The sequence below is a fragment of the Pezoporus flaviventris genome, unplaced genomic scaffold (genome assembly GCF_033815535.1).
Source record: "Pezoporus flaviventris isolate CSIRO_AGI_PZ_B2104156 unplaced genomic scaffold, CSIRO_AGI_Pfla_v1 ptg000040l, whole genome shotgun sequence".
In the NCBI taxonomy this organism is placed as follows: Eukaryota; Metazoa; Chordata; class Aves; order Psittaciformes; family Psittacidae; genus Pezoporus; species Pezoporus flaviventris.
In genome coordinates, this window is record NW_026892588.1 from 10,988,703 (window position 1) to 11,016,147 (window position 27,445).

The 27,445-nt window shown below is 39.9% G+C and overlaps 1 protein-coding gene and 1 long non-coding RNA gene across 19 annotated transcripts in view; one reads left to right on the forward strand and one right to left on the reverse strand.

Moving 5' to 3' along the window:
* Positions 1-338: 338 nt before the first annotated feature.
* On the reverse strand, positions 339-5,513 carry LOC133275371 (uncharacterized). Its single transcript, XR_009745484.1, has 3 exons — positions 5,384-5,513; positions 2,122-2,248; positions 339-1,450 (listed from the first exon to the last, which is right to left on the reverse strand). It is a non-coding gene; the product is annotated as an uncharacterized LOC133275371 (long non-coding RNA).
* Positions 4,795-27,445, forward strand: part of GIGYF2 (GRB10 interacting GYF protein 2) — a 75,996-nt gene continuing 53,345 nt past the window's right edge. For 10 of the 18 annotated variants that reach the window (XM_061465290.1, XM_061465293.1, XM_061465299.1 and 7 more), the window contains exons 1-5: positions 4,795-4,934; positions 17,366-17,445; positions 19,851-19,980; positions 22,212-22,307; positions 26,024-26,162. In XM_061465290.1, the coding sequence (XP_061321274.1) occupies positions 17,405-17,445; positions 19,851-19,980; positions 22,212-22,307; positions 26,024-26,162 (406 nt within the window). In that variant the 5' untranslated portion in view covers positions 4,795-4,934; positions 17,366-17,404. Of the gene's footprint in view, positions 4,935-5,499; positions 5,637-5,949; positions 5,977-17,365; positions 17,446-19,850; positions 19,981-22,211; positions 22,308-26,023; positions 26,163-27,445 lie in introns of those variants that run through there. The other 8 variants (XM_061465297.1, XM_061465301.1, XM_061465307.1 and 5 more) reach the window with 4 other exon arrangements.

The window sequence follows — 27,445 nt, forward strand, 5'->3', positions numbered from 1 at the left end:
TCTGTGCAGCAGTTCTGGTGTAAAAAGCCCTAATGTTTGCAATTCCTCAGAAAGGGATGTGGCTGTTTAAATATTTGAAATACTGCCCACTGCTAAATGCTGACATCTGAAGGTTTTCAGCCTTCCATTATCTTAAAATAGCCACTGTCTCAGCTGTGGTAGTGCCCCAGCTGGGATCTAGGCAGGTTGCTTCAGCTATGTTTCTCTTAGCATTTTCTCCTGCTGCATTTATAGAAAGGAGGGAGGGAGTACATGGACATCTGAAAATGGGTCCAAGCATCTTGTTCTTACTGTTGCTGATGTGCTAACCACTGACCACTGGCATGGTCAATTTGGGAAAAGGGAGGGTGTGCTCAGGAGGAGGTTTAACAATGCATCATTTCAGGTATAGTCCAGTGGTGAAATGGAATATGTGAATAATTTATCCAGTGTGACTCCTACTCTGTGCATTGTCAGCAGTTGATGCTGTGTGTCTGTGGGCCATTGGGTCTCGGAGGTGAGTTAAAATCAGGATGAAGGCTCCTTAGTCTCTGCTTCCAAGGAAAACTGCAACACTGCAGCTTTTTATTTTCTTCTTCCCACTGCTTACTTGTGCTGTTTTGCACGTGTAGCTGTGTGAGGAGATGGGGACAGCAGGAAGAGAGGGTGGGAAAAGGGCTTGCAGTGGTTTTATTCCAATAGACGCCGGTCAACTCCAGTTGACAAACTTCAATAAGGAAGTGAGCAAAGTGTGGTATTTGTGTTTAGCTCCAATAGGTGCTGTTAGCTGCAGCTTTCATTCAGTGCAATGAACAGTAAGTGTTTTTGGGTGTGCATTTATTTTGAATTTAGCTTTGCAAAAATTGACACTGGGAAATTAATTGGGTTCTAAATTGCTTTGTTTTGCTGGCAATTATTGGATTGAATAACCATGTCATTAGGTTATGCAAAAGTACTTAAAATTGCTTAGCAAAACCTCCCATCTAATACTTACTGCCTGACAATGCTTAATTGTATTTACCTATAATTAGCATATACGATCCTTGATCCTCTGACCTTTCATGCCTGATGTCACCACAGGTGGTTCTTAAGGGTCGTGGCAATCCCAACTCTTTACTGATACCTGCTGGTGCATCAATGCTGCTCTGGCATTCCTGACATGCCCCAAGTGGCACTAAGTAGAGAAGGCTGATTAAAAGCCTGTTGTGCTTTTGGGTCTTTCCCTGAAGAGAAAAAGACTTGCCTCAAGTCACTCATCTCCTAGAATGGGAACTCCAGATGGTCGTTGATCCCTCGAGGGTTTTTGTTTAAAGTTTCCCAGAGTAGAAGATGTACGGTAGAGAAGTCACTAGCACTTCAGCCAGCACTGAGGATGGCTTTAGCCTGTGTGGATATACAGATCACAGTGTGTTTCTCAATGACACTTCTGTCTTAGGCATTGTTGTTGGCTTCAGGGGACAGTGTTTGTTGCCTAAAAAGCACAGTGTAAACACGGTCAGGAGAGAAAGGGAAACAGTATGATCAGGTTCTTCCTGGCCTAGGGTTCAGGGTTTGTCTGTGAGGATTAAGGTGACCAAATCATATTTTAACCTTATGGGAGCATCCAAATAAATTCCTTCCAAGATGGATTGGAGTAACTGAAGTGCTTTATTGTTGCCTTTCAAACTCAGCTTGTCACATGGGTGAAAGATCTTAAAATAACTGTGTTGCAGAACGAGCAGTGTGTTTGCGGTAATGTCTTTTAAGCCATCTGAGGGTGATGGATGTGTTGAAGTGACTGACTTGAAAAACCTACAGTTGGATGTTCACCTGCCTGCCTTTGTCTGTTGCTTTTATTATTTTTAGGGATATGCCAGAGGACATGGAAAAATGGGCTGTTGGGAAGACAATGACACTTCTTAGACAAAATCCCTGATATTTTGACAAACAGGGAAGCCACTTTTCCAAATAACAAAAAAGTGAGGGTGACAAGGGGAAACGTGACAGACTGCTGCATCTTCTGGGCTGCTTTATGCCATTGTTTACCAGTTCAAGGCTGTGCTCTGTTTGTTGTTCCACTGTTGTAGTAAAGGAGGCAAGCTAAGGTGGGTGAAAGCAATGGGTCAATGAGGAACTTTTTAGTCTGTTAGGAATGCCTCTTACTTGTATGTGGGGTTTTAACAGTGAGGATGAATTGGCATGGAAAGCCAGGGCTCTGAAGTACATCATGTTCTCGGTATCCAGAGTAGCTGCTGGGGTATTTCATTCCTACCTTGTATCAGCTGAAGTCCTGTAATTGAAACATGTAGGAATTTACCCCCACGGGTACAGCACTGAACTTTTATGACAGTCTCCCTGTTCTGTTTGGATGAGTGTTGTGGAGGATTTAAGATGCATCTGCTATTACCAACCCCCAGAAACTCATCCGAGTTTCCTTAAGGTATTTTACAAAAATGCCAAGTTCTGCAAATGAGGCATGCTTCAGACACTCTTGATTTCTTTTGTCTCAATAATACAATGCTTGTGCTAACTGGGATAAAAAGTTTCCCGCAAGTGCTAAACTTCCCACATCTCAGAAGAAGCTTGTCTTAGAACATGTGAAAACGTTTTTGAGTCCTCAGACTCGTGTTTGGTGAGTAGAGTAACAAGGTGCAGCCATTTCTACAGTGAAATTAGAAGTTCTTACTGAGGGCTTCAAAGACAGTGCTGCCTCTCTTCCTCCCCACACCATTATTAGTTATTGCGTCAAGCTGCGTGACAACAGCCAGGGGGATCAAATGCAGCTTATCACAGGCCAGCCTTTTGCTAAAGGGAGCTTTGCTTTTACATGCCAGCCTCCCTAAAGGAGGAGTTCAACTCTAAGTTTTTTGGGTGAAGTAGTCCTGTGTTGTTCTAAGCTAAAAACAAGCCCCAAGGATTAGACGCTTTCAACCCGTTCACTCAGAAGAATCGCTTGTGTTCACTGTTGCATCAGTTTTGGCTGGTGTTCAGTGCACAATGACAAGTATTTATTCACCTAGAAGCAAAGGGAGAAAGCTACATGGACTGTGACAGAAATCACAACTGGAGTGAAATTGTTTCAGCTGAAAATGGTTGTAACTTCAATAGCGCATAATAGACAAGAATAGTTTTTTAGGCTGAAGGAACCACATGGGGCTATTCTGCATCATAGACTAATATGGGTTTGAGGACTAAAAATAAGACAGTTATGTTTAGCAAAAAAAAAAAAAAATTGAGCTTGTCATTTTCCCCATCAGGAAACTCAGAGTCAAAATATGTGCACCTAATGCCCTTTTTCTGTCAGTGTCAGCATCCTCCTTCCCAGCTGTATCCCACAGCAGCATACCTGCAGGGCTCCTCTGGTGCAGGGGTGAGAGTGGGTTTGACCCTCTCGCACCAGGGATAATGCATGAGCTCAAAACAGGGTTGCTTCCCAGAGGTAAGGAAGATTTCTATGGCCTTGTAGTGCCACCAGTAAAGCTGAGTTACCTACATGCAAGCTAATGGGAGAGAAACAGTAAGGCTGCAGGTGGGAGATTATACCTTGAGAAAGATGTCTACTGTATGGAAAAGGGCTTGGAGTATTGTGCGTGTTTGCTTAGAGCTTTAAAAAATCCTTAATATCTACAGGTGTGGATAATTATGGAACTTCCTGCACATGTACCAAAGACATTGCAACCAACCCTGGAAGAACTGAAGTTAGAAAGTGCTATACTTCTATACAAGTGCATTGATACTAAGACCAATAAGCAACATTGCTAAGGGCCTTTGAAGGAAATTCCGTACAAGCTTTTCTTGATCACCGTAATGGGGTCAAAATTCATGACCAAATGGAAAACTATTTGAGACATTTTTATAGTGATACCAAAGTTTTGCCATGGCTTAGAGGGCAGAGTGTGAAAAGCACTATGTCTCTTGAATCAGTTTTGTGTTATAAGCAGAAACTTTGCGTGAAGTCTCTAAATGGAATAAGTATAGGAAATTAAAACCATTAATTTATAATTGTGTACCTATACAGCAAAACATTGCAGGCAGTTTCTTGTTTGGCCTAGATCTGTGTCAAAATAGCAAGTTTAATAGTTGGGTGATCAAATTGCGTTTGGTGGGGGTAGTTTCGGGGTGGGGTGTTTTTTTATTATTATTTTCTTAATATTGTTTTTCATTTCTCTAACTTCTGTCTTGAAAGAAACCCATGAAGAGCAAAATCAGGCTATAGTAATTTTCTTTTGAGGAGAAGTCACTAGCATGTGATTGGGTAATATGAAATCTTAAATGGCATTAGTGATGCACAGTAGATTTAAGAGGATAGCAGGGTAATGCATTTAGGCGACAGCCTTTTATGCTATTCTTTGTCTCTATGCTACCACTGCTAACCCTTCAGCAGTGTGCCTTGGATCTAGTAGTGATCTTTGAATGGAGGAAGCTTTGACAGTGAAACAGCTTGTAAACCAGGATTCCTTTTGGCTGAGGTTGTCTGTACTGATATCTAACTCCTGCTACGGGGCTTGGAGCACCCTGCTCTAGTGGAAGGTGTCCCTGCCCGTGGCAAGGGGGTGGAATTGGATGAGCTTTAAGGTCCCTTCCACCCAAACCACTCTGATTCCATGGCGACGACCGCTGCTGCAGGAGGCAGGGCGGGAGCAGCAGCCGGTCTCACGGGGAAGGCGTCAGCGCCGACCCGGCCGCCGGCGCACAGCGGGAGGCTGCAGTGCGCCACTACCTCCGGCTGGGGGCGCCCGCTTTCCCGCGGGAGTGAGGGGCGCTGTGCGCGCAGCTGCGGCGCCGTCACGCGGGCGGGGCCGGGATGCGGGGGGAGCAGAAAAGGAGCCCCGTCGCCCATCCGGGTTCTCCGCGGCGGAGGCAGATGGGCGGGGCCTTGCCTCACGTGACGTTGCGTGGCGGCGCGACCGCCATCTTGTGTTGTTGGGGCTGAGGAGTCGCTGTGGTCGTGAGGGACTCTCCGTCCGGGAGCGCAGGTAACGCCGTCTCGTCGGCTCCCTGCCCCCGGCACCGTCTCGGCCGCTCCCGCAGCCTCGCTGCCTCTGCGCTCCCACCGCTATCGCCGCCGCGTTCCCCCGCCTGTGGGAGCGGGCCTAGGCCGCGCGCCGAGCACCGGCCTTGCCGGCAGCTCCAGTCCGCCGCGGATGCCGCAGCCCCGAGGCGCCTCGCGGCCTACCGGGAGGCGAGGCTGTCTCGGTCTGGCGGTGAGGGGCACGTCCGGAGGGGCTCCCCTGCGCTCCAGGCGATGGGCTTTTGAGGGGCTGCTTGGGCCTAACCCTGCTTGGGGGTGTGGGCCTTGTCCTCTCCATGCGGCTTCTTGGCAGCGGAGGACGGTGCCTGTCAGGCGACGGCTGGGTGCTCGCGGCTTCTCACTCCCCGTGGGGCTGGCACCTGTGTCCCCGGCGGTGTCTCCCCTCACACTGACCCTTGTGAACTCGCCCGTCCACTCGCAGCCCAGGGGAAGCTGGCCTGTGCTCCAGCAGCGCTCGCATTGAAGCCGCTGTGTGCCCTGCTGCGAGCACGCCCAGCCCTGTCACAGGCTGAGGAAGGAGGGAGCTCATCGAGCATTCGAGCCTTCCCCCCATCCCCCAGGCAGCAGGGTGTTGGGAGCAGCAATGACCAGCAGTGTTTGACTGCAGAGGCCTTGGCAGGCTGAAGAGAACATCGATCAGGATTGTGTACGTTTGGTATTGATCCAAGACAAGTAGTTTCAGTGTCAACAAAACAGTCTCTGCTTTTTCAGTTCTGTGTAATTGCGCTTTAAAGTGGGACAAGTAGTAGGCTGAAAGGAGATGCTGCCAAGTAGTACTTCTGGAATAAAACCTATATTTTCCCCAGTAACCTTCAGCGCCACGTTCTTGCTTTGCTGCTGTAATGGTTTATCTCTTGTTGTCGTTCTTAAGTGTCTGTTTTCTTGGGTGGGAGGGGAAAAAATTCTGGTTGTGTTTTTCTGTCTAACTTCTTGTTGCTCATTCTGTTTTCTTGCTTCAGGAGCTGACTTGGGCAAGTTCCTGGAAAGTACGTGTGAATTCTTTTTTTTCCCTTCCCCATAACTGCTTGTTGCTTTTGTTCTTAAGAAACTTTTAAATGAACACAGATTAATTTGCTGCTTTGTGAATAGGACTTTTAGTAGATGCACAGTGTGATAATTGGGAACCTTTGTGAACAAAATTAGTTGCAGTTGTCACTAATAAAAGCTTTGCTCTGGTATTTTTGAGCTCTGCTATTGGGTGTTGTCTCCAATAGATAATAGGAGTTTTAGTATTACAAGATACTAGAATGTTTGCCATTAACTTGAATAGGAATCCTTTGAACAGTTATCTGATGCTGCAGTGAAAATGTGTACCCTGATCAGTCTGGGGGGTATCAACAGAAAAGGAGTGTCCATTGCCCCTTCTCCACCATCTTCACTCCCTAGGCTCATATGTTTCTACAAGTTAACTGATGTCAAGGGTCACATGTGGAAGTGTTAACTTCTTACTGAATGTGATAAAAACCAAGTTTCTCTCTAATGGACAGCTATATTAAAAAGGAGTCAGATATTTATCCATGGGAATTAAATGTCACTTCAAGTACGACTCTTGTGTTGAGACTTCAATAGCCCCTTTTCAATATCTGACAACATTGTGTATAAATACTAGGATTTCATAATGATTCCAAGAGCTGCTCAGGCTCTTGCTGGCTCTGGATACATGAGGATACATGAATGTGCAGGTGGATACCTTGTCACTGTGTTTCTCTTAGGACCTTTTCTGAATGGTTAAAGCAGGAGCGTAGAACTAAAATGCAAAGTAATTATGTTGCAGTGATGATTTGTTTCACAGGGTGATTAAAAAATAATTTTATACCACAGTAAAAACTTGGACTCTTGCAGATCCTCTCTTCACTACAGATGTTGATCTTAAGAGGACTGTGAAATAGGAATATCTGGAGATACTCTTGTTAGTGCGTTGTGTTTTTTTCTTGCCTTCCTAAAACATATAGTAAATGAAAAATGCAATCTTTATGTTGATGCAGGTTGAAAAAAAGCTTGTAAGTAGAGACTTGAGTGCTTTACAGCTAACTTAATTTTCTCAACTGTTTTGCTGCTTGATTGAGGAAAAGACTGTGTGTAAAACAGAAGTACAAACAAGATGATATTTTTTTTTTTTTTTAGGGAGGTTAGACTAAGCATCTTTGTGTCACTTCTCCTGTGCTTGCTGTCTCCAAAGGCCAGTTGCCTAAATGTAGTTCTGTCACAAACTGGAGTTTCTTATACCTGAAAACGAGAAGAAGGTTGGCAGCTCTTTTAAGATCTATAGGTACTTATTTTTTAAGACCCCCTCACCTAGTTGTCAGTCATATGGAACATCTGACTGGGGCAGCTGACTGGCTGAAGAGGTGCTACCTGCCTCTGCTGAAGGTTCTTTCTGTTTAAACATAGAAGGGAAACGCTGGTTCATAGTAATTGATGAAGGTGAGACAGGTACTTGACCATGGTCTTTTCTTGCTTCTCTGCTTCTTCCTTTAAAGTAATTCAAGGCTCCAGCTTTTTTGTGTGTGTTTGAAATACCAAGAATCTGAAATCTGATTCTGCCCACTTCTGTCTGATCTTGTGAGTTCAAGTAATTATCAAATATATGTTTAGTACTTTTCATTTAGGTTTTTAAAATTCCTTCTTAGGGCTTTTAAGGTATGATTTTATGTCTTCTCATAGTCTGATATAGAAATAAGTTCCTTTTCCTAGCATTTTTTTTTCCTCATTTTTCTGTGTTGTTTTTTATTTTCCCTCTTCTCAGTGCTTCTGCTCAAAGATGACTGGAGATAAGCTATATTTAATTCATGATTGTAGATAGAGCTACGAGCACTGTAAAAAAGAGCAGAGAAATAAAATTTCTGCTCACAAGTGTAAATGCACACGCCTGATCTGCCTTCTCCTTTCTACATAGCTTACCATTGGATGCTTTGATAAGGGGAAACTCATCTCTCTGTTACTGAAGAAGTGTTTGTGTTGAAAGGGACTCTGTGTGGTTTTCTCATCCATTTATTTTAATTCAGAGAGTGACATTTGAAAGTCTAGGTGTGTAAAATGCTGCAGGGGTGATGGTATTTGGTTTTACAGGAACAAAGTCAATTTTCACCCCAGCTTAGCCTCTCTTTTCTTCTGTTCCAGTCAACTCCTGAACATTTGTGTTTGCACAAATGATCTCGCTTGAAAATTGTCAGAACTGAGAAATCTTAGCAAGTGTATTCAAGGTGTATGTAAGTTATGAATGGAATGAAGACGAATTAAGTGTTTTAAATTATAAGGTCTATACAACATTGGCCCTCTTGTGGTTGCTGGTAGCATGTATATGTGTGTATATATGTATATAAAATCATGTAATTTATCATAGTGATGTTTAGTCTTTTAGCTCAGATAGTGATGGGGGGTGGTAACAGACTGAGGTCTTTCATTTGCTTTGTTAGTAGGTGAGGTTGCCACAGTGTGTTGATCACAAAATGGTCCACTTCTCTTTTTTGTAGAGGGACGGCTGCCAGTCCATTTCTCCCTAAGGTGGTTAAACATTCCTTGAATATGGAAACTGTAGCAATGGCTTGATGTGCGTGCTGCAGGGAAACTAGGCTGCCACTGAAGTTCGTATGTCCCTCTTGCATTTTGTTTTCTTTAGGGATGGAGAGGATGCACAGAATTGTTTTGATGCATCTGAGGTTTTTCATCAAGAATGAAATCCGAGTGTGTGTTTTCAGGAGTTCACCTCTCCTGTAGTCGTTAAAGCTTGTAATATATAGAAGCTGGATGTCCAGACCAGGATTGTGGAGAAAACCAGAAGGGATAACAGGAGCTTTATAGAGGCACTAGAGTCTATAGGTCAATGAGAAATTCTGATGGACATCTAGAAAATTTCTGTTAAATGCTGCCTTGTTGACAGTGTCTTTGAGATCATTTATTGTGTGTTATGTGAGGGCTTTTTTTTTTTCTCTCAGTTAAAACTGTGCATTATGATTTTTGTCTCTTCTGCCATATATTTTAAAAAAGGCAGATAAGAAAGAATGATTACTTGATGCCTTCAACAGTGGGTCTTGAATTTGTCATTATAAACTGGTAAATGAGCCTATGTATAACATGTCAGGAAAATAAATGGTTGGGAAAATGCTTGTATGCTAAATAGGTGTTATTACAGTGAAAGCAAGCATGATGCATTGCATTTGTGCAGGTAATATTTTGTTACAAGTGTTTGGTCCTTTTTATTTAGTAGAGGAATACTTGTTTCTAATCGTGGCTACTATGCAATAATTATTTTTTTTCTTTCCTCCTCTTGTCATTGACAACAAATTTAAATACTTTGTGTTCTTATGATGAAGGTACTGGTTTGTGTGACTGTGAGATTCAGAGGGTATAGATGTCCATGTGTGGATAAGATTGGGTAAAAGCAGATTTGTGGTCTGTGTATGGTGTCATGAGCCAGGTCAGATTGGAAGAAACAGAAGGAAAGAAGATGCTGTGCACTGTAAAAAATTTCTTTGGGTGAACTTTTACAATGGTGAATGGATAGGTTGATTTATGTAACTTCAGACGTGGAGTCAGAATGTCATGTGGCAAAGAGCTGGCATGACTGGCAGGTAATGGATGTATGAGCAGTTTTGAGTTTTGTAAACCGTATGTGGTAGGACCTGAGGATGATTTGGGTTGGAAGAAACCAGACTTTGGTAGTTGTTTGCTCCGGCCTCCTGCTCAAAGCAGGGCTGATGTCAGTGTTAAACTGAATAATACGTGTGATAGAAAGTGGGTGAGGCTGATCATGGAAGTAGCATATGACAAGGTTTTTAAGTAAAAGCTTCTAACAACTGGTTTAATAAACTGGAGGCTCAGTTCAACTACCATTAAAACCAGTGGAAGCTTTACATTAAGCTAAGTTAATGCTGAATCATCTGTATATGTAATTTTCTCTATTTATACTAGGCTAGTACTAAGGCAGGATCACGTCATCACAAGTCAGCTTACAAAGAGGTGACTCTTAGATCAAAACAAGTGACTATCTTTAGCAATAGTAACATAAAGAGAAAAAAGTGATAAGCTATTAAAAAGCGTTGTAATTCATATGTAGTAACAAGTTACCTTCTGACTTACTGGTTGATGAACATATGTAACCTGATTCATGCACTAATTCTCTTTAAGACCTTTTATTAGACAATTTCTCAGTATTGAGTATTTGTTTCCTTAAGTATAGGACATTTCAGAACCGTATGAGTAAGAAACCTGAAAGAAGGGGTGGGGGAGAGCATTTCTACAAACCCCAAAGAAAGTGTTTATGTAAATGACATTTAAAAACAAAACCAGAAAACTTCACAACAACGCATATCTGTTCATTCAGTTAATGTTTTCAATGAAGGTAGTCTGAAACTTTGTTCTGCCACTTTAAATAGATGTATGGTCTGTATAATGTGTGTGATGAGTGCGAGAGAGGTGCAACAGCGTGATTTTTTGGTTGCGTTCATGTAGTCTGGCTACTGGCCTTGTTGAGGAGCAGGTCAGCATCCTGAGCTCTAACGTCTTGTGGAATGCACACACTAAATATTTACCTACCAGCAAATTTTGGATGTACAGGGTAGAGAGATGTGGAAGTGATTTTTCAGTTGGGAAACAAGAATGCTGGCAGGATTTGGGGATAGGATTTGGAATGAGAAGTGGTTTGTATTCCAGCCAGTGGCAGGGCCAAGGGTGTGGTCCCCTGACTGCTTGGAACTTAATCGCTGGTGTCTGGCTTTGGCTGGAAGTCTTGTAATAAAGGTGGAGGTCACACTGCTTTCTTGTGGAGAAACTGGGGAAAGCTTTCAGTTCTTGTTTTCAGGTGAAGCAAGAAGTGGATAGCTTTCTAACCACCCAGTTCACAATAGTAGGTAGGAAAGGAGGAAAACATCTGGAATTGTGATATTTCATGTTCCTTTATCTTTCTTGGATTTTGTTAGGTGTGCATATCTCCCTAGTTTCTTTTGTCATCCTATCCCAGAAGAGTTTCAGTGCCTAGTTCTTGTGTTTGTCATTCTTGACTGTGGTGTAACATGTTGCAAGCTGCAGTGCTCCATGAAGCTTTAGATGGATCTATATGAAGTGAGTAGGGGGATATCAGTTTAGTATTGCCATTTGGGAAAGTCATAGGCAATTTTTAATCAAAAACTGCTGAGAGATCAAAAGACTTTTGCAATGATTTGAGACAGGAAGGTTAGAAGACTTTCGGAGATCTAAAAATGTAACTGTGATATTAGAGATGTAGTTTCTGGAGAAGTGGATGGTTTAGACACTGTTCCCTTAGGAAAAACTTCCTCTTGGCATGTGAAAAGGCCTTGAAAAATTTACCACCTTTTGTCAGGATAAAGGCTTGGTGAGCCAGAAGGGCCTATTGTATACCATCTTGTGTAATGGGACTAATGGATTTTTTTTTCCGATTAATTTTTTGTTTAAACTAGAACATACTTTTTAGAAAACCATTTAGTGTTCACCTGAAAACAACTTACTTTATCTCTAAATGTCTTGCTTCAGTCCCTTCACTGAATAAGCTTGGGTCTTCAGCCTTTTTTACCTGCATGATAATGTACAGACTGAGAATGATAGTTTAATGTTTCTCAGAGCTCAGTAAATAGAGTTTTAGTGTGGAGGGGTTGTTCTTTGTTTTGTTTTTTCTCCCGCTGTAAGGAGTATCTATCACGTTCAGTTTTTGAACACTTGATTTATCTTGCCTTTGTTGGACAACATAACAGGACCCAGCAACCCAAGATCCACTCTAGATTTACTCTATATTTCCGTATTTCTGTGTTCAGTATTTAGATCTTTAGTCAAAATTGCATATGTTCCTTTTCAGCTGATTAACATCCTAAATCTCAGACTGCTTTCAGGACCGTGCTTGTCCAGAGTAGCTGTATATCACCTATGTTTTCTGCTTGTGAATCTTCTGATTGTATGCTTGGCCTTGTTAAACGCAACCTGTTATACTGGACCTAATAAGTGAATAACTTGTAATGGTATTGTTGATGTGTCATTTTCATTCTTTACCATATCCGTATTTGTCATCCTCAGGTTTTATAAATTTTGTGGGCCAGTGTGACAGATTCTAGAAAAGTAGAGGATAGCTTCTGGGGTTGTCCCCCGGTTTGGGAATATTTTGCCTTCTGAGATGTCTTGTAGATTTGTTAGAAGAGAAGGTTAAAAAACCAATAGGTTGTGATGATTTGGGACTTTTCATGTGGTTCTGAATGATTTTGCCTGTTTTAGCATTCTACTTAATTGGAATGTCCTGCAGAAGTTAAAATGTATTTTGTCTACTTGCCTGAGCAATGAATTACAAACTATTTTTTGATTAAATGTGTTCCCTAACTCCATGTTGGCTGGTCTTAATTATGTTAGTGTCCTTTAATCAGTCTTGTCTGCTTTAGCCAATGATTAGTGTCAAATGTAGTGTAGCCTCCTGAGTCATCCTGTTTACCACTATACTTAAAAGGTGGCTTGCATATAGTGCTGAGTGTTCTTTAATATTTCAAGAATTAGAGAAAATCAGTGTTAATTATTCAATCAACCTGTTAATTTTCTTTTAAAACACAGTTACTGGCTCTGAAATTAGCTCTAATAGCAGCCTGGAGAAGGTGAAGCCTTTCTTGTGGAAGGTGAAGTTTTATTATCTTGATGTAATGGTAGTGTTGCCTGATGAAATACTGCTGTTAAATTCCTGTTCCAAATTTATTTAAGGAGAACCTAGTTCCTCGCACTTAAATTTGCTCATGTTAAATTTCTGTTGTGTTCTTTGATTCTCACAATTTTCAGACAATTTCTAGACTAGAAAGGCTGTTTGAAACCTACAGTAGCAACAGAACTAGCTTGAAAGGAAAGGATATTTTTCTATATAAACACCTCTGATCATACAGGAGACAGCTTCATAATAAGGTAGCTGTGTATAGGAAGGATCAGTGGTATATCTTTTTTCCAAGGTTTAGGTTTTTCAAAGTTAATAAAAAACCGAAGCAAGCACCAGCCTCAGAGCTATAAACTGTAGTCACAGTCCAAATTTTATATATATATATATATATGTTTTTTGGGTTGTGGTTTTTTTTTGTTGTTGTTTTTTTTTGTCTTTTGGAAAGATTAGATGGGCAGCACTGAACACAGTCATTGCCTAAGAGCTCAGCTTGGGATGCTAGGAATCAGTTTATCTCCATCCAAATCAGCAAAACATCTTGGCTAGACAGATTGCCATGTGGTACAAGCTGACAGAATTCTCTAATAGAAATGTAGGAATTTACCACTGCCTAAAAATCTGTTGTGTAAAACTTGAGGTTGGGCAAAGTCTGGAAAACATGGCAGTTCAGATTTTTTTTTTTTTTTGCCTATCTGTTTTAAAAGGCTAAAGCTTGTGACCAGAATGTGCCACAGTAATTCTAGAGCTTCCTTAGATTTTTTTATTTTTTATTTAACGGAAACATCATCTTATTTTAACACATAAATTTAGCTGGTAGAATCAAGTTCCAGCTTATGTCTGAGGCAGATATTACTGAGAGCTTTAATAGATTTGTCAGGTACTAAATAGTAAGCTTAAAAAAAAATTAAAAACCCATGAGCTTGGTAAACAACCTTTGTACCTAAAGCAAACCAATGAAATAAGTTGAGTGTTGCTGATAGCAACTTCTGCACCTGTAATATTACCTGTTAATTGTGAGTGAAAGCCACTTAAAGGCTTAATGTTATTGGATTGCACTTTGTGTCTGTTCAGAGGATGGACTTCTGACTTCCGAAGTACTAAGCTGCTGATAGAATAGAGAGGATATTTCTTCCCTTGCCAGTCCACAGGCTGACGGTGGGATTGATGTGATTTCTTCTCTTTCCAGTCCTTGATGCTGATAGTGGGTTGGTACAACCCCAGGAAAATGGCGTCCCAGTTCCAGTTTATGAAGTAATTCCCCTTTTTTCCCAAATATACAATAAAACTGCAAGTATTTGTAGGGTTGCACTGGCACTTTGATCAAGGATCGCTCTGATTTGAAGAAAACGTTGGAGAAAAGGTTCCTTTTTGAAGGACTGGTGGAAAGTCCTCAGGTAGCATTTTTGCCTAAGCAGTGGTGCTGTTTGGACGCTGTCAAACATGGCTTCGTTTTCTTTCTTCACCTTGAGGCTGTCCCTGTGTGCTCTTTCCCATGTAAAATCTGTGGCTGTGCAGATCCCTCAATCAGTAGCCATTAATTTGTAGAAAATCTTGATTTACAAAGCTAGCAGTTCAGAAGGGGGCATTTCCCTCATCAAATGATGTCAAGGAGGAAATGTGTTAGGTATGTATTGTGATTTGGCATCCTTGATTAATAAGGGGCAGCATAGATCAGAAAGACCGAAATTAACATTTTGGTTATTTCTGTTGAAGTTTAGAGCCTAAGGAAGCTATCTAGGTAATAAGCATCTATCATGATATAAATCATGCCTTTTACTTGGTCAAAAGAGTTAAATTTATGAGCTGATCATCCATTCCCTTCCATTAATTCCTCACCCTTTTTCTTGCTCCACCCTGACTCTTCGTTCTCATGATGTAAGTGCTGAATAGTCCACCCCAGCTTGCCTTTCCGGTTAGTACAGCTTCTCCTTTGCACACCAGCTGTGTGTGTTATGCAGTTTCTGTCAGAGGTTCTTCTCCAGTTTGGCTTCTATGCTCTCACCTTCAGGCTGCTGCTTTGTGAACCAGCAGAAACAGCACATGGTTTCTGCTTTCCATGTCTTCTCTGCTCTGACATGGCTAAGTGTACTCTTGCACACACACAGTCTGGTGTTCTTGAACTTCTCTTTCCTGTTCCTCTGACCCCTTCCTCCCAAATTGTTACCTGTTTCCAGGGTGTCTCCTTTCCAAAGGTTTTCTCTCAGCCTTACTTGTAATGTCTCTTTCATGCATGTTTTGTTTCTAGGTAATGTTGCCTGTAATGAGTAAATTCATCTGGTAAACCTACTCAAATAATACACAGTTCATTTTTTTCCTTTTTTTTATTGTTCATCTACAATTCATCCATTTACAGGTTGTCTCGCTTTCAGTTCAAAATTCATACAGGCAAAACTTCTAGGGAGGAAGTAACTTCACTGAATGCAATCTGAATCTTACCTGAATCCTCTTTCACAGAAGAGGAAGCCAGCAAAGAGTTCCCAAAACAAACTGTGATGTCCAAAATGAGGGACAAGGAAAACCAATTTTCAGTTCAGTGGGATGAGATTAGCAGGCTTTGAGTATGCTTGTAGATAATAAAGTGCTTAGGAATCTAGTAGAGAAAGATGACACAGCATCCTCAGGCTTTGGGAAGGAAACCTAGAGATGGTGAAGAGGGTAGGGCTCAGTGGTTCCAAAACTAGTAAGCTGCTTGATCTTAACTGGTTTTTAGAGCTTTATCCTTGCATCTGATGCTTTTCAGCTGTATTTTCATTGCAGTTTAACACAAAAGGGCTAGCCTTTTTAGTATTACTGATACTAAGCTAGCTTTGATGTTAGAAGCAAAAGATCCCAGGTGATCCACATGGGTTGATGTCAAATCTCTTCCTCCCTGCCACTCTCCAGCGGAAGGATTACAGGCATTGTAGGAAGTGAAGGGACAGTCATCCAACTAAGGCTAGTAGGAATTGTGTTAGAGGCTTGTCTCTCCTGAAGTGTGCATGTTGGTTTGCTCGAGTTGCCCCACAGTATTTTCACATAGTTAGTGTATGTCTTCTGTAGGTACCTAACCTTGTCTTTTGGTTTTTAGAATAATGAATTGATACGCCATGAACATTCTAATGAGCTGTTGGTTGCTTCAAAAAGGCAACCCAAATCAGACCAGAATCAGATTAGGCGTGTGGGAATGGCTGGATGTTTTCTGTATTAGCTTTTGGCTAATGAATCCCATTTCATTATTTAGGGTTATTATGAAAACCAAAATATGATTTATATATAAATTACATTGTATATAGAGGGGAAAAAAGTTAATGTGACATATAGTAAAAATGCATGGGCCAAATGTTGTTTGGTAGGTTTAGGCTGCAGAGAGTTTCACAAATATTTGTAATCTTATGCCCCAAAAGATTTGGGTAAAATCTGCTCAAGCAGTTTTAGTGTGTTTTGGGTTTTTCTCATTTTCTAGCTTTCAGGATGCTTGTTATTATTTTATTTTCTAACTTAAATGTCATTACTTCAATAGTGCATATATATTTTATATTAAAAAAAATGAAAAAAACAGCTCCTTTTTTGTCTTTTTCTTTTCTTCAGTCACTAATGCCCTTTCCATTTCTATCCCCCCACATTTTATTTCTCTCATCCGTCACCTTTTCATGCAAAGTATAAACAAATTTATGGAACTCCTTATTTAGCCCTTGTTCTGATATGGCAAAGCTCCCTACCAAACATGTATTTTTATGGGTTCTTGAAGGCTAATCAACCAGTTTATGTAGGTGATGCCTCAAATCCTTTTTTGTTTGGGCTTTGGCTACAGTGTGCTTGATTTTAAAAAAACAAAACAAAACCCCTTCCTTTGCAGAACTGGACTTTGCCATTGCTGGAAGAAAAGAGGAGCTGTATTTTCTTACTGCAAAAGACACTTAAAAACTGCCTGGGCTGTACATGGCTCTCATAGACAAAACTTCATAGCCTTCCCTTAGTCTTGTTCTTTCTCTCCAGTATGGCTTCATGTGCTGTATCCCTAGAGTCTTGGTATATAGGAACTTGGCCTGACCTTCACTAGCACTTGCAGGACCTTGACTAACAGGAATTAAAGTAGCTGAACTCTCAAGTTGTGTGGTTTTTTTGCTTAATAAAACCAAGAATGAGAGAAACTCTCTCATCTGCCTGCAGATCTAGGAGGATGTCACAGCACTGGATGTACTCAGTCTTTAGAGGGCTTATTTTCAAGAATGGGTAGTAGAGATTTCTTGAATACTGTGCCACTCAACTGGCAAATCTTTCTTGCTGTAATTCTAGTGGGGCTTTTATCCTCTTGTAATTGTCAGGAAGCTGCAGTTCTCTTAATTAAGCATTACTGTTCTTGCAGAAGAGGATTATGCATCAAATTCTCCATGTTTGGTTGTCTTGCAGTCACTGACTTGAAAAGGGACTGTTGGTACAAATTGTTTCTTCAAATGCTCTGATCCAGGTTAAGAAAGAAATCTGGGGAAGGGATCTTGATGCAGTTACTCCTGTATTAGTAAATTAATCTGTGTTGAAGAGTTGAAATGGATCTCTTAAAAAAAACCTACCCCAAAAACCAAATACAACCCCGCCCCAACCCCATAGTAAATAAATAAATTCGACATGGTCAGTTGTGTGGTTTTTTTTTTTTTTCCCCACTTCTTTGCATGGCCAGATGTGCTTTTGTATTGTGAAAAAAATCATGAAGGACTGTATTAATTAATCAGTTTTCATAGAAATCGTTTTTTATTTTTCAGATTCACGCTTCTTATAAAAGAGGAATATAACAGGAAAAAATGGCAGCAGAAACTCAGACACTTAACTTTGGGCCTGAATGGTGAGTTTTTCTGTTTTGCGACTCTGGAACCTTGTCTAAAACTAAAAAAGATGATTATGAATTTCTGTCCTTTGGGACTGAATTGCTCATATCCCACTCAGTCTTACAATGTCTTTGTTCCACACTGCTTCACCTCAGTCCGTGGCCAGTGACTGAGAGCAGTATTTACTTCTTTAGTGTACTATAGAGTATATGTGGTATACTTAGTATATATACATTTGGTATATATAAATATTACTTTTTAATTGGCATTGTGTATGAAATTAGTTGGGTTTCATGTTACGGTGAATGCATAACATTCACATGGCCACCAAGTATCTGAGGGAGGAACGATGTTTATGATCCATGAGGCATGATCTTGTGTCAGCTGTTAGCTTTCCAGCTTGTCTGACATGTGTTGTTCTGACTTTTGATAAACAGTAATTGCACAGATGTGGTTATTGTTCAGTATTTGTTCCAGTTTCGTGTTAAAGTGTTGGTGGCTGCAATTATAAGAGTTCTGAATGGTGTGGTTTCTGAAGAGTGATGTGATCCTTACATGTGTAAACGGGAGTGTGGAGTGGTTATAGGAATATAGAATTGCTGCAGAGCATGTGGTAAAATTATTACCAGAGTAACATAGTCATTGTTGCTGACATATTTGTGTATACAATGTACAAAAATTGGAGAGTAACAAAGAAGCAAGACATGATTTGTGGCCTGGGAAACAATGAGAGAGCTCAGTCTATTTTGTTAGATTGAAAGAAGGTTAAAGAATGACTTTATCACTCTCTATAAATACACCCACCAGGCAGATATCTTATGCTGGAGTGCTCTTCAGTGTAGGAGACGGACAGGATTAGATTCATTGATGGATGGAAGCCCAAGTTACATTAATAAAAAGAAGGGGGAAGGTAACTCTAAAAAAGACACGTATCTTAACAGTAACTTGATTGCTGCGTCATAGTGAGGGGGCTTTAGTCTCCACTTAGTTTAAAGAATAAGTTAGATTGTGTATGAAAGTATATACTAAAGTGAGTTACTAGATTTTTACAGGAATAACAAGATTCTGTAATTTATAGTTATTATTTTGGGTTGCAGTATATTCGTGTCTGTCATGTTTACTGCTTTATCACTTAATAGTGAAATTGAGAGTCACGTCTCATCGGGATTGGAGCTGAACATACATAGCACTGAGATGTCAAATCGATTGAGTAATGCTTCCCCAGTTAGTTTTTGTTTGAAAGTGGTAGGCGAAGAAGCTGCCACTGGGTGGCACCAAACTAAAAAATAAGACAAACGTTTGACTTGCAAATTATTGTTCTTTAAACAGAAAGGAAAAAATAAAGCATCTTTTGATAATTAGGTGAAAGGTAGCCTCGGAATCAGTGTTTTATCTTAGAGAACCTTTCTTTTGAAAGGTTTTGTGATTATTGAGGAGTATCTTCATTGTTTTCCTTGTCTGAGATGAACATCAAGGAGAATGTAGGGAAACGGTCTGGGTTTTGTTTCTTGACACGCATCCTTTTGTAAAACATAGCTCAAAGCTTCAAAATACAGGGGGTTTGGGTAGCTGAGGAAAGGATTATATAGAATGAGACTAATCCACATGTAAAGTGAGAATCATATCATAGAACTAGAAGATGTTAACTGCAGGAAGTCAAGTTGCTTATCTGTGTGGGGGGGAACCAAACTTAATAGCGTATTTATCTATTGCCGTAAGATACGTTACTTCTTTGAACGTCTCTGAAGTGAAGTGTGGCTGTATTTTGTCTGTCTTTTTTTATTGAGACACTAAGCTAAATGATGTATGCATGCTCTGAAAAATGCCATTAATTTTAAGTTCTGGAAGAGGAATGTGGAGTACAGTAGGATTCCAGAGACATGAGAGGCAACCTTATTGCAAAATTTACTGTACTAAGCTGTTTGTTAGACTTTATGGAACATCTGAATAAACTTTTTCATAGGTCAGTGCTAGCTACACTGTCCCTGGTGGGGTAAGAATTTTTCTTGTCAAAAGGAAGCTGTTGTCCTTAATATCTGTGGAAGATTTATAACTGAAATTTGTGCAGTGTAAATAGCTTAGTCAAGGCTTTAGGTGTGCAGCTGGTTTGTTATACAGTCAACATAAGAGTTAGCCAGGGGATGAGCAATTCCTTGACGTGCGCATGGGAATGTGTGGTTGGTTTTGTTTTTGTTTTCCTTTCCCTCCTCTCTCCTGGCTGTGGGAAAAGTGAGGGAAGCTCTTTTATTCTTCTTGTTGAAGCACCAGGTGTTAGAGTTTTGAAGTTAGACTGTTAATATCTCTGCTTTCAGTGCTGTATTTATTTCATTTGTCAAATCTGTAAATGTGCAGAGGGATGATAACATGGGTGAGAACATGTTCTTCTTAATTCAGTAGTCATTGCTTTTCTGCTTTATTTTAGGCTGCGAGCTTTGTCTAGTGGTGGGAGCGTGACATCCCCTCCTCTGTCTCCGGCTTTGCCAAAGTACAAACTAGCAGACTATCGCTATGGGAGAGAAGAAATGTTGGCACTTTTTCTAAAGGATAATAAGGTGAGCAGGAAGAGGAAAAAGGTCTGATGTGTGAATGCCTAATGACAGTCTTGTGATTATGAGCAGTTATTTGTATTTTGTGCTTATGGACAAAGAAATCGGGTATCCCTTGGCAAAGATCAGAGGAGTTCTGATTGTGGTGTTTGTTTTTTTTTGTGTGTGGGTGCTTATTTGTTCCCACTCATGTTTGATTCTTTTTGCTACTTTAGCAGCAACTTTCTGTATCCCTGAGAACAAAACAACCTGATTGCCATATTTAGTCCCACTGCCACAGATGACTGAGGGTTAAAGTCTCCTTGCAGCTGTGAAGATTTGCTTGCCTCAGTAGGGTTTTTTTTTTAATACAGTGTGAAATAGTTATTTGGTTCAGCTTGAAAGGCAATAAATCATATTAGCAGATTCATCTGAAAAAGGCAAGAACTGCCCATTTGTCTTGACCTAAGGCAGTTCACTTCAACATGTAAGCAGCTCACTTCTCTGGGTCTAAAGGACACAAATACCGTCTAACACATGTAATACAGAAGAGCAGTATAGAAAGTCAGGAACTTCCTTCTGGTTTAATTTCAAACAAAGGTTCTTAGTGGTACAAAAGTCATGTTTCAGAGGGTGTTTCAGGCAAATGATTCATATATTCTGCATTTCTAAACCCTAGGTTATTCTGTATATGGTGACAGGTTGGTTTATTGTTGCAGCAGGCATAAAGTGACTTGGAAGTCTGAATTCCTCTCAGAGCCTTACCCTTGAGTCAGGGAGAGACTGCAAGAAATTATGTCAGGTTGTGCCTTTAGCTTTGCATGTAGATGTGCACACTTACCTCTTTTTTTTTTTTTACCCTACCGTGACTGTGCTGACATTTTCATATAGTGCTGGGAGCTCTTCATTGCTTGTACACAGGTTCAAGGATGTTGAATGTCTAAGATTTTTTTTAAAGTTAAATGTGTTACAGCTTAAAGCCATGTTTTAATGGGCAGAATTATTCTGTTCTGCTTTGAGAAGCTGTGATTTAATCATTGATGTTATGCTTCAATAAGTCAGCCTGCCAGAAGTCATTTTTTACAATTTATGTGTGTTATATCAGATGATGATAAGACCTCCACAGCTGATTCGGAGCAACCTGTTAATACCCTGTGTTACAGGAAGCTCTCTGATGGTTATGAGTGGTCCAAAAGAGTATTTTCTGTGTTTGCCAGAAGGATGTTATTATTAAATGAGTATGTCCTGCTTTCAATATGAATGTGCTTCCATGTTGTTGAGTAATTCTAGTTACTGAGACTAAAAGGACTCCTGACACTGTTTCTAGTCAATAGTCACTATGTCTAGTCTAGATGTGATGGTTTTCTAAGGTGTATCTTGTACCCTAATCCTTTTTTCACTGAATCATCTGCAGTCTTTGCTGGCTGAAGATTAGGCAAAGTTGCATCTCTGATTAAAGGCACTCTGAATGAAAGCAGAAAGCCTTCTGCTAGAGTACACCTAAATGAAAAGAAATTCACCAAACTCTAGGTTTCTTTGCTTCAGTTAAAACTGGTAGGAGTCTTTATCTCTAGTATTGTGAGCTACGTATTTTTTGAAACAAATCTGTATTGGCATTACTAGAGCTCACTTGGCTGTGATTTGCAGCTTCTTGTCCACATGTTCACAGTCACATCTGCTGATGGGGCTGCCATCTGATGGACTGGTTAAAAACTAGCATTAAAATTTACTTTTATTTAAATCACCAGTGTTCTCTAGTTAATAAATCCATACCTATAGTTCCACTTTTTTTTTCTTTGTGATTGTTTTATTGTCCTTGTTGGTCATAAATTGAAAATACTGACTTTAAATCAAACAGAGCCTCTGTGTTATATGTGGTAGCATGGTTAATACATAATAAAAGTACAAATAAAAATCTGGCTAAGAAGTTAAAGCAATACTTTTTAAATTTACCAGACAAAATTTCACTTGGTTCAGTTTTGACCTGCAGTGGTGTGGAAGTTTGAACTCTATGTATAATCTTGATACTTTATGTATTACAGTTGTGGATTGTGGATGCTTTGGATGTTTTGTCTCTAAGAATTATATTTTCGGGGGGGGCATAAATTTGCAGTGAAGTTATACCCACCCCCAGTAAATGTTTTTGGAAGTACTGGTGTACTGGCTAGATGGAGATGGCTTTTATCAATCAGTGTGTGGCGTCATCCCTGAAATGGAAGTACTTGGGTATATGTGCGTGCTGTTTTCCTTTCATACAGATACCTTCAGACCTTCTCGATAAGGAGTTTCTTCCTATTTTACAAGAGGAGCCCCTGCCACCACTGGCACTCGTACCTTTTACAGAAGAAGAACAGGTTGGTGTCCCTTTTTCAAAAAATAAAAGCTTTACATTGTCATTAGTGTTAGTAAGCCTCCATTAAAAACAAAGTTTGAGATTAGCAGATTTCAGGGAACGAAATTACGAAAGGAAAGCATGCTGTGTTAGTGTGAGGTTTAAATTCTATTCATGCTCAATTATTATCTTAAATTTGAACAAATATTTTTCATACAATGTTCTCTTGATGGCAGACAGTCAACTTGTTAAATCCAGGGTCATCGTCTGGGAAGTAGTCCTGTTTTTTAAAGTATGCAGCATTTTCAGATCAGTGAGACTTTTTCTACAGTTTTTTGACCACCTTCTCTGCATGTTTGTAATAGAAATTCTGTAACTCCGATTTCATGGTCTTTGGAGAAGTGTTGAGGGTTTTTGACTGTTAACCTCGCTTAGGGAGGTGCAGTAATCTTAACTACTATGTGTGTAAGCAGTTACTTGATTATTTCCTTGTGTGGTCTCTATAGGTATATAATTAAGTGATGAATAGGTTAAGTGTGATAACAGGTAGTCCACAAAGAGTCCATTTCAAGGATGATTGATCTAAGTAGTTGGAAAGGTCTTGCTCTAAATTTGATTCTAGTACTGAAAACCTGCCCCCCTCTGGATAAATGTCTATGACTCTTACCTTTATGGCTGTCAGAATGTGTGGTTTTGCAGTTGCTCTCTGGTTTGTCATGTTTTTAACTGTCCTGGGTTCAGCAGTAGCAGTCATTTTTTCTCCTTCTTGGTAGCTGGTGCAGTGCAGTGTTTTGACTTTCAGCTCGGGAACAGAGCTGATAACACAGCAAATACCGGCTCTATGTAAGTTACAACATTCTGAAGCTGTGAGATCAAGAGAAACAACTCTGAGAGCCAATAAATCGTCATTGTGATGAGTGACTATTAATCCAGTCAAACCTGTCGTTATCTCAACCCTTCGTGCCCCACGTTGGGCGCCAAAAAGAACTGTCGTGGTTTAAACCCAGTCAGGTAATTCGTTCGCTCACTTCCCCCCCTTTCTTGCCCTCCCCCTGCTCTCGGAGGGACGGAGAGGAGAATCAAAAGAATGCAACTCCCACGGGTTGAGATAAGAACAGTTTAGTAACTAAGGTATAACACAAATCACTACTGCTACCACCAATGATAATAATGATAAAGGAATACTTCTTAATAAAGTCTTCCCTTTAATGCTTTCTGGAGACCCAGAGGATGTGAACAACCTGTTTTTTTTTCTTGTCTGAAGGCCTTTCTCCCTCTTCATAATTCATTTGAGATAATAAAGGAACAGCCTTATTTAAGCTAACAGAAATTCCTGATGTTTGTTCCCCATGATGTAAGAAATAGTCATCACGAATCACGTTCAGAAGTGATCTTGAGGTGAATATTACTGGCTTTGCTGCTAGTCATGGTGCAGGCAACTTCTTTCACCTAAGGTTTATAAGAGTTTACAACATCATTGTGACCCCTCTGTGCATGCTGAAGGTAGTATTATCCTCTCTGAACTTGAGGGATGGAGAATCTGAGGGTCCTGTAGAGGACAGGCTGATCAGAACACATGTACTTTGGGGAAGTGTTCAGTTGAAGCTGAACCTGTTGGGCTTACTCTAGGCTTGGATTCAGAGCAATTGTGGCTTGCAACCTGGGAGTTACTGGCTTGATAGCATTATTGTTGTATGTGTTGTATGTCTAGGAAGAACTTGTCTCGAGCTGATTTAAAGATGCGTTAGCTAGAGGTTAATGATAATTGTTCAGTCCTCTAGAGTTTAGGACATGGGACTGCTGGTCCTTTTTATCCTTTTTGTCGCTTTCCTGGTCATAAGGATGCTGAACTAACTTAGACCTCAACTGGTTCACCTTGTGGTAAGTTTTGTTATATGACATCATAGATTTTTAAGATCTGTTTTCAGGGAACTGTCTTTTGAAGATAGCTTTAACAGAGGTTTCTACTCCTGACCACTGGCAATAATGCAGCATGTGTTCCCTTGCCTTTCCCTGTTGCCCCCATATTCCTATTTGCATAAGGAAACCATTCAGTTGTCTTAGCTGCTTGTGGACTATGAGAGTGTCAGTCTCTTGCTGAATATAATGGAGAATTTTTGTGTCCTCATTGGTTATATTTCTGATGGCTGTTTCTAAGGATCTCTTCCATTTCAGCTGCTGCTGAAGAATTAAGTGAGCCTCTGTGTTGGGCCAGCTCTGCTGTTTGTTGTGCATTGTCAGGGATGGACACTAAAGTAATACACTAATCAGTTATAGGGAGTGTTTTACTTTTTTGACTTTGCTTTTTTGCTATTTACTGTGATCTTACCATGTAGATTATTATCACTATACGCATTGCAGTGATCACATCCTCATCACAGGAAGCTCTACAGAAGTGAGGAAGAATTTTTTCAGAGTTTAGGCAAGCAAATTAAAAGCGAGATTCCTATTTTGTTCTTACTGGAAAAATAACGCATCAAAACTGAGCGGTCTCTTCTACAAGACTGTGAATCTCATCAGCAGCTTTAACTTGTTTTTGTAGTAAAGTATTTCACTGCTTCACAAAAAAAAAACCTGAGGTATCAACATCAGGAAAGGAGGGAGGAGATTCTTTTTGACTTGCTGTGTTGCTTTAAACCTTTAAGAGCCATCTAGGAAGATAGAATGAGATTGACTAGAGGTTGACCTTACTGTGTTGCCTTGCATGACTGGGTTTTTATACCCCCTTAAGTCTACTTAGTTACGAGTTATCTCTTGAAGATCTACTTTGTAACAAGAACATACCAAGCAGTTAGGCTTGTTTCTGAAATGGCTTAAAACTCCTTCAAATGTCTGTTGGCTTTGATGTTAGCCGTTTAGATTTTAAATAGTATGTAATTGCTTGTCTCATTGTTCCTTGAAGACTTTCAAAGTCATAGTAATTCATATGAGTTCATGTAAGCAAAAATAATTTTATTTTAAATTCATGTAGGTAAAAAAACTAGCTGTTTGGAGTCCTTTGCATTCAGATTATTTAAAACTTGCATTCTGAAGCAACATGTGAATTTAGGTTTGCTTGTTAATGTTTATGAATATTAACCTGAACTCCTGAATTCTTTGGCCCAATTTTCCAAATGCTTGTACTTGGAGAGTGGGGCCAGAGTTCATTATAATTATTCATTCTTTTTCAAAACAGGTTTTTGTTTAGCAATAATTTCAGATTAAAATTAAGTTGAACTTATTGTGGTATTTTTTGTCTTATTAGAATTAGTATCACTTAAATTTCAGAAGTCATATTTAACATTTAATTTTCCCCAAAGTATGTTACTTCTATGATATATTTAAAGAAAGGACTTATTTCTGCAAAGAAGATTGGTAAATATAATTTTAATCAAGTTCTATTGCTTTTTACAGGTTTCTGCTTTGCTTAAGAAGTATGTTTAGAATTGGTGTTAATTAATGGTGTCAGGTATAGGCAAGTGCCGATCCCTTTTTGCAACAAAGTGTTTTTAAAGCTATCAATATTTTTATCACATCTTGTAAAGGAGTAGGTGCTCACTTGCTTCCTTTAGAACATGGAAATTTCAGGTAAGTAACTTAAACCACTGATATTGACCAAGATCCTTCTATAGACTGTTTCAGTTGTTCACGTCTCCCAGGAATCCTTTTCCTTGTCAATTATAGAGAATTTGTAACAAACATAAGGAAACCAAAATCAGAATAATGGTAAGCATTTCTGGTTTTGCTTTTTTACAACAGAATCTCACCTTGGCTCTTTCTTCTTGGCAGAGAAATTTCTCGATGTCTGTAAACAGTGCTGCTGTCCTGCGGTTGACGGGACGTGGAGGAGGAACTGTGGTAGGGGCTCCTCGAGGTCGAAGTTCCTCTAGAGGTCGAGGTGAGCCGTTGTTCGTGGGATGTGCTGCAATGTCTGCAGGTGATCCAGGCTAAAGATTCTGAAAGATGTTCAGTGGAGCTTCTCAGGCTAGGTTTCCTTTTCCTTAAAGCTTTGAAGCCTTTCCAATAAGGTGGTAGTAGAGAATGAATATTGTGTTTAGTGATTGTTCTGCACACCTTAGTACATGTCTGTACCTATGTTATGTGCCTTTGTCACGTTGATAGGTGTGGAAAGCAAAAGGGAAAGGTAGTCTTGAGGTGGAATAGGAATTTGGTTCAGAGTTGGTAAAATGCTGTCATTAAAAAAAAACCAAAACAATTTATAGGGAAAGGGGAGAAGAATCTACAAATTTATTTAAAAGCATTAAGATTATAGTAGGTGGTGTTCAGGTGGTGTTCTGAAAAGTCATTTTTACTTATTAACATCCCAAGATGTTAACAGGAGAAGGATAATGGAAAGATGTAATCAGATTTGGGAGAAATTTGAGTCTTGCCAATTGTAGTGCATTATTATAGTTGATATCTCATGCTGGATCACTTCAAACATTTGCAGATGAATTGAGAAATATGTCCTCAAGCCATATAACCGGATTCAAACAAATTATTAAACCTAGAATTTATCTTAGCAGTTAGCTGTCAATGTGCTTACTGCTGTTAACACTGTTTTGGGGGGGGGGTTATGTATAATAGATTACTTTTAGAATACAAAGCTAATAATTTGGAAATATCAGGAGTAATTAATCATGAGACATCTGTCTTTCCAGGTGCGTAGGTGAGGTTTCTCTTAGGATCCTTTCTAATTTAATTCTAAATGTTAAGTGGTGATATTTTCAATAGCAGCTTCAAAAATCACTTCCAAATGCCTGACCAAAATTGTACTCTGGCTTAATTTGTTCTCTCAGTTCTGTTCTTATTCCTCAGTCCTGCTTTCTTCTTATCTTAAGTCTTTCAGTTTTTTCTAGATTGTCATGTGTCCTCTTGTGGTTGCTTTACAGCTGAAGCATATGTATTTAAGCTTTCTTGAGGCTATCCCTCTATTTTGCTGTCTTCCCTTTTGTTATTTGTCATTGTCTTTGCCCAAATGCTCAGGGTTTAATAAAAAGGAGCGGGAGAATGGAAAAGTGTATGCATGTATATACATGTAGTGTGGCACTCTACTTGTCTATACCTTGGTTATATTTCTGTTGTACATTTGAAAGCTGATGCTTTTTTGCAGTGTTTTTGATGTGCATATTGCATTGCTACTGTCCATGTTTCACTTTTGTAGGAATGCATGTAGTAGCA